Source organism: Artemia franciscana, chromosome 7, assembly GCF_032884065.1.
Source record: "Artemia franciscana chromosome 7, ASM3288406v1, whole genome shotgun sequence".
In the NCBI taxonomy this organism is placed as follows: Eukaryota; Metazoa; Arthropoda; class Branchiopoda; order Anostraca; family Artemiidae; genus Artemia; species Artemia franciscana.
Genome location: NC_088869.1, coordinates 23,780,731 through 23,795,624, shown reverse-complemented (window position 1 = coordinate 23,795,624; position 14,894 = coordinate 23,780,731). Strand labels below are relative to the sequence as shown.

The window sequence follows — 14,894 nt, the reverse complement described above, 5'->3', positions numbered from 1 at the left end:
TTTCATAGGCATGTATTTTGGGGGTGATACCTGACGCGGGGATGCCATGGATATTCTGTGGTAGCCACAACACTGTGCTGGGTAGAGAATTTAGAGTGGTGAAACCCTATATAGGCCAGTGTATTCTCCTGATGAGCCCTTATGTTGGGTGTTGCCTCTGAATTATTTGTCTATATTATTTTTTCTATTGTTCGGTAAATGACGACTTATACTTATTGACGACATGACTGCCTGTCCATGGATTATTCTTTATGGTTGATTGTGTGTGGCTATGCTGTTTGACCTATGTGATTGTATGGATGAGTAGGGTTAAGGCCTCATTCAAGTGCTGGTCTATATTAATCACTAATTTAGGAAAACAGTCTTCCTTTTCTCCTTCTGTCTCTTTTTTTTTTTTTTTTTTTTTTTTTTTTTTTTTTTTTTTTTGTGTTTGTGCTGTAGCATTGGTGATTTCTCTTTTCATGATATATTTATTGGTATCAAAAATGTTTTTTTAGAGTTTCGGTTAGTATTGAGCCGGGTCGCTCCTTACTTACAGTTCATTACCACGAACTGTTTGATAAGGTGTACGATGGCAATGTTGCCCTGAGATTGTTATAGTTCTCAATTGGTAAAAAGGCTAATATTTAAATTTGGAAGTCCGAAATAACGACTTGGCTAGCAGTTATTTTGCAAAACGTCTGTGAATTTCACCAATATTCGTATCCAAGGATTTTCATTTCAGTAACAATGGGGTGCTACAATCCTGGTATGAATATCCTCGTACGAAACACAGTATGTTGACGAATTCTTTCCCAGTGACTTTTAGTTTTCACCACAGTTCGTCAAAAAAATGTCTACACTTATTGATTACACGTCAGAAACTAATGTTGCATAAAAGGAGTAAATATATATGGTAAAAATATGCGATTAGGTTCTGGGAAAAGCTCCCGAAGGTACCTAGGCTCCGTCTTGCGAAAGCAGTGTATATAGGTCCTTTGAATGATATAAAAACGGTCCATAGCCAAGTGCTATACAGATAATACTGGATGATTGGGGTTCGAGTCCGCTACTGGATAAAGGTACGAGTGCGGAATTGAATATCGGTGTGATAACAGGAAGAGTGAAGGGAAAGTTGGGGTACCAGGAGATTCACATATGGTACCAAGAGATGGCAAAGACCCGGTCACTACATTTGTGTCCATAGGCCAAAGAGACATCCAGGGAAAATATTCATTTTTGGGTGGGAGTGTGTGGGATGAATAGGGTTATTTGACAAGTTTGAGACTGGATGGGATACTGCTTCTGGAAAGGTCAGGAATGGGTCATGGGTTAATGGGTCAGGTCAGGTTGAAAGCTAGTCCTTGCTTTAGCTCAGTGTTTGGGGGCGTCGGGTAAATATTTTGGATTTTGCAGAGGATTGGACTTAAGAAAATAACTTTGGCATCCTTTTATTAAACAGGAATTATTGCATAAGAATGATGAGGAAAATGATGCCAGAGAAATTCAGAAGCTTTGGAAATCCCTAAGGCTAGGGCTGGACTATAGGGGTCTTTTCTGTTGGTTTACACTCGGTCGCATTTGTGCAGTTGCATGTTTGACGTTAAGCAGGGCCCTAGCTCCAACATTTTATGGGGGGCAGAAGGATCTGGATAGTCAAGGGCATTGGCTATATAAAATTCTTATATAGTCCTCGCCCCTTGCCCCCTTGAAACGATACCCCTGACGCTTAGTGATGTCACTTGTTGGTTGGTGTCTTATTCTTTTTGTCACGGCCTTTTGATGGCTTTTGTACAAGTAAATTATCATTATTATACTATCTCACATTATTTAGCAATTGGTGTTTTGATTTCGCCAAATCTGGAGCTCAAAGATTTCGAAATGACCAGTTTCAAACAGAAGGTGTAATTGTCGTAAAACAGGGCGCAGTAAACAGTCTATATTTTTCACTAACGACATTCAATTTTACCGTTGTTTCTATTCATGGGCTTCTTAGCTTTTTATGGCACTTGGTATTAACCAAGTGACATATAGCGATCGTAAATTCTGTCGGTCTGTCTGTCTGTCGTTCCCGGTTTTGCTACTTCAGGCACTTCCAGGCAAGCTAGGACGATAAAACTTGGCAGGCGTATCAAGGACCGGACTGGATTAAATTAGAAATAGTCGTTTTCCCGAATTGACCATATGGGGGGGAGTGGGGGCCGGTTAATTCGGAAATAATAGAAAAAATGAGGTATTTTTGACTTACGAAGGAGTGATCGGAACTTAATGAAATTTGAAGTTTGGAAGGATATCGTGTCTCAGAGCTCTTGTTTTAAATACCGACTGGATCCGGTGACATTGGGGGGAATTGAGGGGGGGGCCTAAAATCTTGGAAAAAGCTTAGAGTGGAGGGATCGGGATGAAACTTGGTGGGAAAAATAAGCACAAGTCCTAGATACGTGATTGACATAACCGGGATAGATCTGCTCTATTTGGGGGAGTTGGGGGGGGGGGGGTAATTCTGAACAAATTAGAAAAATGAGGTATTTTTAACTTACGAAGGAGTGATCGGATCTTAATGAAATTTGAATTTTGGAAGGATATCGTGTCTCAGAGCTCTTATTTTAAATTCCGACTGGATCCGGTGAAATTGTGGGGAATTGTGGGGGGGGGGGAACCTAAAATCTTGGAAAACGCTTAGAGTGGAGGGATCGAGAAGAAACTTGGTGGGAAAAATAAACACAAGTCCTAGATACGTGATTGAGATAACCGGGACGGATCTGCTCACTTTGAGGGAGTGGGGGGGAGGATTAATTCAGAAAAATTAGAAAAATGAGGTATTTTTAACTTACGAAGGAGTGGTCACATCTTAATGAAATTTGATTTTTGGAAGGATATCATGTCTCAGAGCTTTCATATTATATTTCAACCTTATCTGGTGAAGGGGATGCTAAGGGGGACAGAATCTAAACTCTTGGAAAATGCTTAGAGAGGAGGGATCGGGATGAAACTTTGTGGAAAAAATAAGCACAAGTCCTAGATACTGGATTGACAGCTTGAACGGATCTGCTCTCTTTGGGGGAGTTGGGGGAAGGATAATTCTAAAAAATTAGGAAAAATGAGGTATTTTTAACTTGCGAAAGAATGATCATATCTTAATGAAATTTCATATTTAGAAAGACATCGAAACTTAGATCTCTTATTTTTTTTATCCTGACCGGGTCCAGTGTCATTAGGGGGGGGGGGGGACCGAAAATCTTGGAAAACGCTTAAAGCGGAGAGATCAGGACGAAACTTGGTGCAAAAAATAAGCACAAGTCCAAGATAGGTGACTGACATAACCAGGCCGGGTCCGCTCTCTTTGGTGGAGTTGGGGGGTGGGGGCGAGTAATTTGGAAAAATTAGAAAAAATGAGGTATTTGTAACTTACGAACGGGTGATCAGATCTTAACGAAATTTGATATTGAGAAGGATCTTGTGCTTAAAACTCTCATTTTAAATCCCGACCAGATCCGGTGACATTGAAGGGAGTTGGAGGGGGAAGCCAGATTTCTTCGAAAACGTGAAATTGAGGTATCTTACGAATGGGTGATCGGATCTCAATGAAACTTGATATATACAAGAATCTTATTTCTCAGATGCCCCATTTTCAATTCGAATCGGATCCGGGGACATAGAGGGTTGGAGGGGGGAAACAGAAATCTTGGAAACCGGAAATCTTGGAAAACGCTTAGAGTGGAGATATCGGGATGAAACTTAATAAAGCACAAGTTATAGATACGAGATTGATATAATTGGTACGGATCCGTTCTCTGTGGGGGAGCTGGGGGTTGTTAATTTGGAAAAATTAGAAAAATTGAGGTATTTTTTACTTAAGAAAGGGCGACCGGATCTTAATGAAATTTTATATTTAGAAGGAACTCATCTCTCAGAGCTCTTATTTTAAATCCCGAACGGATCTGTTGACCTTGGGGGGAGCAGGAGGGGGAAACCAGAAATCTTGGAAAATACTTATAAATGTCGTAGATACGTGACTGACGTAACCGGACTGGATCCGCTCTCTTTGGGGGAGTTAGATGGTGGGGTTCAGTGCTTTGGCGAGTTTGATGCTTCTAGACGTGCTAGGACGATGTAAATTGGTAGGCGTGTCAGGGAGCTGTACAAATTGACTTGATAAAGTCGTTTTTCCCGATTCTAACATCAGGGGGGCTGAAGGGAGAAGAAAAATTGAGGTATTTTTAACTTGCAAGTGGGTGATCGGATCTTAATGAATTTTGATATTTAGAAGGACCTCGTGACTCAGAGCTCTTATTTTAAATCCCGACCGGCAAGAACTTTTTACCTTCCTGAAAATCAGCTTCCTGAATATTTACGTACCATACGTAAATATTCACAAGTATTATTGAAGATCCACCAATGCTGGTGGTACATCCAACTCATCTGTTGGTGCTTTTTAAAAAGGTAAAGGAAGGAAAGTGAGTTTTTCATTTCCCTCGATGCTAGAAATTTAAGAAGCCTGAACCTAAATTTTACTAGGAAAACCAAAGGGGCTTGTATTGAGAGAACAATAATTACTTTCGAGCGATTTTGTAACATGGCTCTTAAGGTCTTTTTTTTAAAGATATCTTCTGGCATTTGTTTGGGATTTGTTTTGCATTCAAATCTAACTTTAATTCAAGGTTTTGATTTAGTTATTATAGTTTTTTTTAATTCAGACTTTTTGTATTTATTAAAATAAAATGTTTTGTTTTGCCAATGATATGTTCCATAATCGCGCAGAGGACCCAGCTGGTGGTATTAGTCCTGCAACATTATTCACCGCTATTATTCTTTTGTTTCCTTTTACTCTCTTTCTCTTTAACCTTTTCTTATAATATTTTATTTATGATATCACATCCAGTATGTGGTCCTGTGCTTGGTTTTATTATCATTTCTCTCTAATAATTTTTTGATTATGGATGTGTATCCGTTTCATGCACCAATTAGGTTTTAATCAAAATAATGAAAAATGAAAGTGTTTACGCCTTATTAATTCAAATTTATGTTGTCTTTATTGAAATCAAAAGATAAATGACTCTTCTAACTTATGGCTCTATCATGTCTTAATCGCCTAAATTAAATTTAACCTCATTGAATTATGTTTGCAAGATTTCTGGGTCTACAATTTACTTTGGAAAGGTGCGTGTTATGTGCAAAAAAAAAAATAAATAAAAATAAACTGCACGTTCTTAACATTTTGAAAGATTGTGACAGATGAGCTAGGTACAAAAAAGTAGAACGGACGGACTCGAATATAGCTGGACTCGTGCAGAAACGAGGGTAAAGGGTCTACGGCACAATTTGACTATATTATGCCATAGGTTTTTTATGGTGGTTGGTGTTTACTCCCCCGAAAATACCTCCGCGGAAAACAATGTTTTTTTATTATTTGGAAGGATCCTCCCAGTAAATATCTTTATATACTCCTGAATGATTTATCTCATATTTTAACATAAAAAATGATGATATCGATGATTTGGCCATCTCACTTTTTGACCATGAAAGCCTCCCGTCATTATAAGCAGCTCCGGGGATGCAGTAGGTATAAGCAAAAACGTATGGTATTTATAAAATCTGGTTTAACGATGTGATTTATTTTTCTTTTCTTTTTTATTATCAATATATTTTTAGTAACCAATAGTTAGTGGGAGCCATTTGAAACTTTTGCGTATAACTGTGTTCTGAGGATGATTGTTTTCTGAAGTTAAAGTGACTATAACTCTATTTGACCAAGTAGCCTTATCACTAGAATTTTTGCTGGAACAATTTTGGCTGTAGAAATTCAGTTTGAATTCGCTTAGAATACCAGATGTTCCAGGACAAGAACTTTTACTCTTTTTACTATGGGATATGTTTAACTATATTTCTATCTTATTTTAGGGGATAAACTTCTACACTCAAATCAAGACTGTAACCCAGATGTGGCGTGAACAAGATGCGACTGACACAAGAGCTGCCGTTTCCATGCCTGTTATGCAATAATAAATTTATTTTGAAAATATTGACGAATTTCACCCTATTTAACCTCACAAAGTGGAACTGAAACCAGTGTGTGAATACATTGAAGTTATTTTGTAGGTATATATATATATATATATATATATATATATATATATATATATATATATATATATATATATATATATATATATATATATATATATATATTACAATTGTGCTTTGTAAAAGATCTTATTACAAATCCATTTTCTTTACTTTTGCTTAACGCAGGTAGGAACGCTGTTTGTTGCTGACTATTGTTTTACAGCAGAAAGCTGCTTCTGATGTCCTTGGTCATAACAGACGCCAATTTGTTTCGCAGTATTGCTGGTATTATTGAAGCCATTTTCCAACCACTTTAGACTTTTTTTTTATATTCATCGTAATAGTGGTTTCAAGATTTAAAATGGTGGTTAAGTCTATCAATCAGAAAATAGAACTATGAACTAAAATAAGGAGACCAAATGTACATGACAATAAACTTCTTTAATTAGAAATGAAACTAAAGAGTATCCCTAGAGCAATGGTTCTGACATAAGAAACGATGACTTTTTCTAGTTGAAAAACGGTCATTTAAAACAGTTACAGTCATCATTATTTGCCAAAACTGAAGCTTTTTTGGCATGCCTGAATAAAGCCTTACCCTACCTCTTGTACTTCATTCATGACACCAGCTAATTTGTAATTGCCTGGTGGTAGGAGGTGACAAATGGGTGGATTTCACTGGCTAGGGAACTGGGTGATTTGGGGACATGACAAATGCTACACTTTTCAATACTTCAAACTCCGGCTATAGGACCTTATCAACTTAAAACAAAGTTATAGGACCCTATCACTTTCCAACACATGTCTATATCTGGTTCTAATACCACCTATGCTAAAGCTATGGGTTTCCACGCACTTGCACTAAACCCAGCTGACAGATCAAAATGTAAAACACGTGTTGTTTCCCTCCTATCTAAGAATTTAGTTTCATGATGCAACTAACCTATGTTTGAACTTGTTCAGAAAATAAAATAGGGGGGAGTTTTATTTTACCGCAGGTAAAGCTCACACGGAGACCGCACCCTCTTCATCGTCTTATTTACTGGCATTGATTTTTACATTTCTTTTGTCATTATTTAATTCTTTATACTAAGAATACTGTCATATTTGAAAAGCCCCCCCCCCTTTCTCTCTCAAATAGGCTGATTTTTTTCTGTAAACTCTATTTTATCATATCTAAAACTTTAAACTTTTCGTTTAACTCTATGCAATAATTAGTCCCACATACTCGAGAAAAGCTTAGAAAATTGAGCTTTTTAGAAAAAAACTTATATTTTAAAGTCCTTTGGTATTTATTCACCACAATTTTATCCCCTCTTTCAAAGCTCGCGTATTTTTTTCGCTTATTGTGAAATTTTTCTTTTTTATCTTTATTTAATTGTAATTAGGCGAGTGGGAGGATATTACTATGTTGTGATTGTGCGATCACAAAATTCTGGGTACTAGGAAAAATAACTTTTAGTTTTTATTGAAAGTCTTATTTTAGTTTCTATTTAATTATAATTATATAAGTAGGATGATATTACCATGTTGGGGTCGTGTAATCTCGGAATTATTGGTGCTAGAAAAAATAAGATTTAGTTTTTTGAAAAAAATCCGGGGGTACTTGGTGGCTGCCCCACCCTGAAATAATAATTTTGGGCATTAAATGTCGGAAGGCACGAAAGGAATGCAAAGAAACGAAAGGAATTTGGAAATGGCTTAATTAAATAATAGTGACCAAACAAACTTGAGAGGGTCAGGAAAAATGAAGCAAGTCCAAACGGAGTGAATAAAGTTAGAAAAGACTAAGAAAGTTAGAAGAGGCTAAAAAAAAGTGCTAAGCAATTAAAGGAAGTTGGAACGGATTAAGAAAGTTGGAAGGGACTAAACGAGGCTGGAGAAGACCATAAATGTCGGTAAAAAGTATGATTATCAAAATGGACGAAAGGAAGTCAAAGGGACTAAATGAATGTACAAGGGACGAAGAATGTCGGACGGCACTGAAGGAAACTCAAAGGGTTTCGACATAGTTGGCAAGGTCAGTATGGACTAAAGGAAGCCGAAATGGAGTAAAGGAATTCAGAAGGGACTAAGAATGACCTTAGGGGCTAAATTATTCTGAAGAAGTTGGAAGGAATTACGAACCGCTAAGAGGACTAAAGGAATTCCAAACGGTGTAGATATAGTCAGAAGGGACTAAGAAAATCGGAATGGCTGAAGGACTTTGGAAGGGGTTAAGATAGACGGAATGGGTTAAAGGAAGACTAAACAGTTAGAAAGGTTGACAATGGGAAACTAATAATGCACATCGTAGTGTAGTCAAAACGAGAAAACTAACACCGTAATCCATTAAAAAAAAAATTAATATGGCAAAACTAATTGACTGAAAATTGAAGTGGTGAAACCTTTGGGACAAAAAAAAAATGAAGAAACAACCAACTTTTTAAACAAAAATTGGAAAAAATGCGAAATTACTTGAACAAAAAAAAAATCAAAAAAGTTAAAATTGCACCAACGAAAATTTGAAATTGACCAAATTAACTGAATATAAACTGAAATTGTGAATGGCATAGATTAGAACAGACAAAATTACTGGAATAAAAATTAGAAAAATTACTGGTATAAAGATTAAAATTTTTGTTGTTGCCTCTATCTGCTCGTTGTATATGCTTCAGGTGGTAATTTGATTCATGGTGTCACTGATTATTTGCTTTGGTACGGGGGTTAGTGGTGTGACTCATGTGAACTTAGCTAGAGTTAACTCTACTCCAAATGATTACCATGAGAAATCATGGTAAGGTGAACAGGCTATGAAGAAGCAGAGGATGGCTGGCTCTCAGCCCCCATTCACTTCCTGGCCAAAGGGCCAAGAAACGCCGTTCAGAATTGCCGGTAATGACTTCGAAGTCAAGTGCCGTATCCTTTACCTTTTAACTCTCCTTGCTACAACCAGAAGCTGTAGAATTCAACCTTTGCACGCTTTTAAATTATCATTACATCATACTTCTGTTTTTGTGTAATTTTTATATATTTTCAGATTTCTGTAATCAAGATATCTCCCTCACAGATTTCCTTTAACGATTTTCTGTGTATTGGTATCTCCTAGGTAGAGACTACTTTACATTCAAATTTCAGCTCCATCTTGGAAAAAAAGAGCCAAAAAAAAAAAAGACGCATCTGTGATCCTTCTTGAAAAACACTCAGAATTTGGTGTTTTACTAGATAGTCGAAGCCTTCGCTTTAGAGTTCACAGACATGTTCCATTTGAGTTAAAATAAGGATTCGGACAGGATTACCAAAGGGACACTTTTAGCGCTTTTTTGACACTTTTTCACTCTGGTTGACACCGTGCCACTATTGGGTGAAAAAAGGCAACTTTTTGAAAAAAAGGACGTTTTTTGGCATTTTTTCAAAATCAATACCAAATGCATTTATTTTCTGCTTAACTGCAACTGCTTTTAATTTGTGCTTTGTGCTTTTCAGGTTCGTTTTCGTCTTATGGATTTTTTTTTATCGTATCCGCACTACTTTCCTTTTCAAAAGAGCGAAAATTCAAACGTGGTGAAACATGTGACGCGCTTAAGGGAGTTTAGAAAAGGTTTTTTTTTTGATAAAAAACTGAAGCAAGCATATAACTACTGGTAAGTAAAAGCTTAAGGTGTTTTATAATTTGTAGTCTACAGGAGTGTGCAGAGGTGCGGCTTGGATAGTAGTTAATAGCAAACTATCTGATCCTGATCTGATTTGTTGCTGCTTAATCATTTTTTTGACGATGGTGAACCTCAACAGGTTCTTCCCAAAGACAACCTAATGGAAACACGATTTTCTTTTTTTGCGTGCTTGGGGAGGGGGGTGCCAAGGGACCCGATCAAAACACGCAATAAAAAAACTGGTAAAGTTGGTGCAAACAGTATTACTGGCTTTCATATAAAGTGAATATACCACTCGACGCCTTTTTTAATGCTGTTTACAAATATAATAATTGCTTCTACCGCAAATTCAGATTTAATCACTTTTTGACATCTTAAAAATGACCTATATATGGGGTCATTACAAATCTGTAACAGTTTTGAAACAAATTTGGGCTATATATTCGCACATCAGGGGAGTGGGGTTAAAGCATAGCATATATTAAATACGTAAACTAACCATTGCTGTATTTTTATTTTTTTTTTTTTTTATGTGTTTGTGCTGTTGCACTGTTGATTTCTCTTCTCATTAGAATTTGATGTGCACAAACACATAAAAAAATAAAAAATACAGCAATGGTTAGTTTACGTATTTAATATATGCTATGCGTTACCCCCACCCCCCTGATGTGCAAATATATAGCCCAAATTTGTTTCTAAAATATTACAGATTTGTAGTGACCCCATATATAGGTGATTTTTAAGAGGTCAAAAAGTGCTTAAATCAAAATTTGCGGTAGAAGTGATTATTATATTTGTAAAGAGCATAAAAAAAGGCATCAAGTGGTATATTCACTTTATATGAAAGCCAGTAACACTGTTTGCACCAATTTTACCAAAAAACTATGTGTTTTTTTTTGTGTTTTTTAGATCAACTTCACGAAATTTTCAAGTATACTTGAGAATTTTTAAGTATACTTGAAAATCCCACTCAGGTTCTCATGCCGTGTGACTGGGGAACCTATATAAACTTTAAAATATAGGCTACTGGAAAAGGGGGCAGTTTCTCATGCCGTGTGACCGGGGACCTATCTAAACTTTCAAATATACTGGAGAAATGAGGTTCTCACGCCGTTTGGCTTGGGGGGACCTATCCAAATTTTCAAATATACTAGAAATATGAACAGGTTCTCACGGTAGCAAAACGACCCGGGTTGCCGGGCCCTGGAGCCTCTTGGAGTGCCCTCTGGATGCTTTTGGGCACCTACGATCGCTCTAGGTTTTCTTAGGTCGCCCTGAGAATGGTCTAGGACCTTTTTGGGTGGCCAGGGACCGCACCAGGGGCCCCTAAAGCTGTTCCCTTAAATCATCCCCAGGACCCTAGAGCGATCCTAGGCATCCCTGGGACCACTCTAGGGCCCTTTTGAGTGACCTGGAACTGCAGTAGGGTTCCTCTAGAATTGTCCTAGTTTCCCCTAAAGCAACCACAGGGCCCTAGAGCCATTCCAGGCCCCCCTGGGACCGCTTTAGGGAATTCTTGGGTGCCCTGAGACTGCTCAAGTGCTCCTACAGTGGTATTAGATGCCCCTAGCACTAGGACTAGGGGCACTGGACTAGGAGTGGTCCTGGGTTCCCCTGGCACTAGAACTAGGGACACTAGGAATAGGAGGCCTAGAAGGCATCCCCGCTCTAGGGCCCTTTGAGTACCCTAGGACCGCAGTAGGGTCCCCCTAGAGGGGTCTTAGTTTCCCCTAAAGCAACCCCAAGGCCCTAGAGCAATTCCTGGTACCCCTGGGACCGCTCTAGTGGGTCTTGGGACCATTCTAGGGGTCCTCTGTATGCTTTTTGGGCCCTTAAACAACACATTTTGTCATTCATCTTAGTTGTACTCCAACTTTTCTTTTCGTTCCTGTAACACTTCAAACGCAGCACAAGCGATTCAGAATCTTCTGCAGTTCCTGAAATAAGACTGCACTTTCGATTTTTTGCCAAAAACGACGAAAATGAAAACTATCGTCCAAAAAGCGGCAAAGCCGGCTCTGGTGCCGGAAAACGCCATAATAAAAACAGGGCTTTACTGAGTTTTTGGAAGAAGAATAACTAGTACAACCAAAGGTTCAAGAGAACCCGAGAATTCGTACTGAATTCTTTTTCTTCTTCGCGTGTTAGGCGATTTGAGGTTTTACATGGGATTTAATTATTTGAAGAACCGCTTTGCTCTTACTTGAAAAAGAAGAACGTAAATCTGGCCCTGGAGTTGCGAGAAAACCATTTAAAGCCTTTTCCTGTCAACTTTTGAAGTATATTGGCTAATTTTCTAGGAGGACATTAAAAGTGTTCCTTTTTTGCTGAATATGACACTTGAGTCCCAAAAGGTTTTGGCAACCCTGGGTTCTGGATTTGCAGGCTATCATGTAAGATAACTAGTATAATATATTACAATAGCTAGGCCCTTTTCAAATTTCATCTTTGTAGATTCTAAAGAGGACTAAATTGACTAGTGATGAAGAAACGAGATGAAAAGGAAATATCTGCGAGTGGGCTTGTTGTAGTTCGATAGCGTATACATTAACATATTTGTGAAATGGATGAATTTAAGATAAAAAAAAAGAACAAGCAAATTCTTAGAAAAGGTAAAAAATTAAGAGTTGAAAGGAACGAGCCAAAAAACTTGCCCTGTACACACGGCTGTTTTCTCTGGTGCTGAAAAATTGTGTGTTATTAAAGTTCTTTTCTCATTCTATTGTTGTATGTCACTCTTGTATTTCCTATGGTTAGTTTTTTCTTTTTTTAATTCAAGTTACTCTGAGAGCTAAGTCAAAGCCCCTACACTAAAATTTATTTTGTGCAATACGGCTGTTTACTTGAGTCACTATCTTCAGGAGACATAAAATTAGCTGCTTTGTTAAACATTATGTTTTGATGGGCTGTTTTGGTAGTTTTTCTTGATTGCATAGGAAGCTTTGAATTTGCCTTCTGTGCACCCATTTACAAGGCTAGTGATCATGAATTTCAGACTTTGAGATCAGATTTTTTTTAATTTTACAAAATAAAGAAATATGAGATTTGGTAAATTGTTGAGAAATTTGGCTTCAAAATAAGAATTTTTCTACCTCGCTCGCAATTGTTAAAATAATTCCAGTCTGTCATCCTAACAAGTTATTCGGCAGCTTGGTACCAACATTAGAAAATTGGGAACTACACCCAGTGTGGTCACCCTGGCCTGGAAGAATTTACTAAATCTGAGAGGAAAAGCTTACTAAATCCTATCTGTTCACTAAATGCTCAAAAAAAAATTTTGCACGCGTACCGTCAAGCGTCAATTTTTACTATAGGAGGATAATCGCTAGGATTTACACATTCTTTTTCTCTTTTCTTTTTTTTTTGTTTTCTGTCAATTTCTATTTCCGTTCGTTTTCATTCAAATAAACCTACTGCTGTCACTTGTCTCTCGAATTTTATTTATTTCTTTTAATTGAAACTACAGATGTCCCTGCACACGCTGACAACATCGATTCGTTGGAGTTACGGGAAGTGGAATATTTCTTTTCCCTAAAAAGTATGGAGCTACTTCTGATTGGTTGAGGTTAGGAGCGGGCTTGCACAGTACTGAAGCAAACTCCACCTTGAAGGGTCTCTTTTTCATAACTCCTTCTTAAGTCTCTTACTAGACGGTTTTCGTTCAATTGAGGTCGGTCACGGCAGTCGGAGAAGGGGAAACAACAACCTGCTTTGACTTCTCAAACTTGTCTTGTTTGTTCAAATCCTTTCTTGCAGACTTGACCGAGTCGAGCAACAGTTGTCCGTTTGTGCCTACAAAAAGTGAAATCAAAAGGTCGACAGTTGTTTCACCACTTTTGCAGTATCTTGTTGGGAGAAACGATTCTACCAGAAACGAATTGCTAGCTACAACCCGCCTAGTAAGCCTTGTTTTTACTTGGAGGCTTTTCTTGCCATCTCTCGAGGGGATGCTGTCCCGGCACCAATGAAGCGCTCAAGAACCTCAAATGTATCGATCCTTCTCTTGCTTTGTGCTTCTCTGTAAATTACCCAGCAATTTACTATCTGAGTAGACTGTAGTTTATTACTATTGGTAGGTTTTGGTGCCCCAAACACAAGAAATTGCCGTCAAGACAAAAATTATTTCCACACAGCCTAAGGTAAACACGTGAGGCACCTGTAGTATATATTAACTGTTTCCAATACAAATTTTTGGCAATAAGTTAAAAACTTATTAATTATTGCCAGTGATTTCTTTCCGTTCTTAAAATTGCAGGAGCCATGTTACAGGTAGCATTGCGAACTTAAAAAAGACCATAGAAAAGTCTCGCGGTAGTATTTTCTAACCCTTCAAGTCATTTTTAAGGGCCAAGCACCCCTTGGAGCTACCTACTCCTGTGTATAATCGCAATTAGCAGATTCAATATAACTAGAAATATCTTTCAGATTGCATAAAACAGATTTGTCATGACGACAGAGGACCGGAAAATAAGCGTATTCTTGTCAATTGGTACCTGGACTACAGGCTATCTTGATTCCCTGTTTTTGAACCTTTCTTCCTTGCACATCACAATAACAGTGCTAGTGTGTTTTACCTACTTGGTAGGAAACATCCATTAGACAAGCTAGTCTAAATTTTTTTGGAGGACTCAATAAATTGCGGTTTCTGTCTACCCATCAGACAAAAACACAAAATACTTTATCAGTCAGTTTTTCCTTCCCCCGTGAGGACTTACAATGCCAGTGGGTGCTATGCATCCTTTTTGTTAAGTTTTTGTTTGAGCAAAAACAGACCTTGCACCCTTGTGCTTCGAACACACCTATCTACTGCATCCAAAACTGTCATTAAAAATGAATTACTGATTTTAGAATCGATTCCTCAATAAAGAATAAATTTGTTGGTCATATCCAAGCTTCAGATTTTCAAAGCTTCACGTGATATACTGATGTTGATAAAGACCAAGGGCGCTGATACGAAATTTTCTAGGGGTTGGGGGCCAGACGCCAAAATAGCAGACGTAGTTGGTTGAAAGGAAATATATTTCAGGAATTTTTTTTAGGAATAAGTTTATATATAAATACTTTTAGGAAAAAACTCAAATAAAAAGAGCAGTGAAATTGCTTGCAAAATGAAACAAAATAGAGTAAATTTTAAACAGCAAGGGTTCCTGGCAAAGGCATCACTTTATTTAATCAATAATATGTTTAATTTTTATGCATTTAATCTTAAAAGAAAAT

The 14,894-nt window shown here is 37.6% G+C and overlaps 1 protein-coding gene across 1 annotated transcript in view; it reads left to right on the top strand.

The window, feature by feature from the left end:
* The window catches only part of LOC136029029 (probable methylmalonate-semialdehyde/malonate-semialdehyde dehydrogenase [acylating], mitochondrial), a 39,188-nt gene extending 33,139 nt beyond the window's left edge, over window positions 1–6,049 (top strand). Inside the window, exon 11 of the mRNA XM_065707062.1 lies at window positions 5,881–6,049. Coding sequence (XP_065563134.1) covers window positions 5,881–5,982 — 102 coding nt within the window. The 3' untranslated portion in view covers window positions 5,983–6,049. The remainder of the gene's footprint in view (window positions 1–5,880) is intronic.
* Window positions 6,050–14,894: the final 8,845 nt, after the last annotated feature.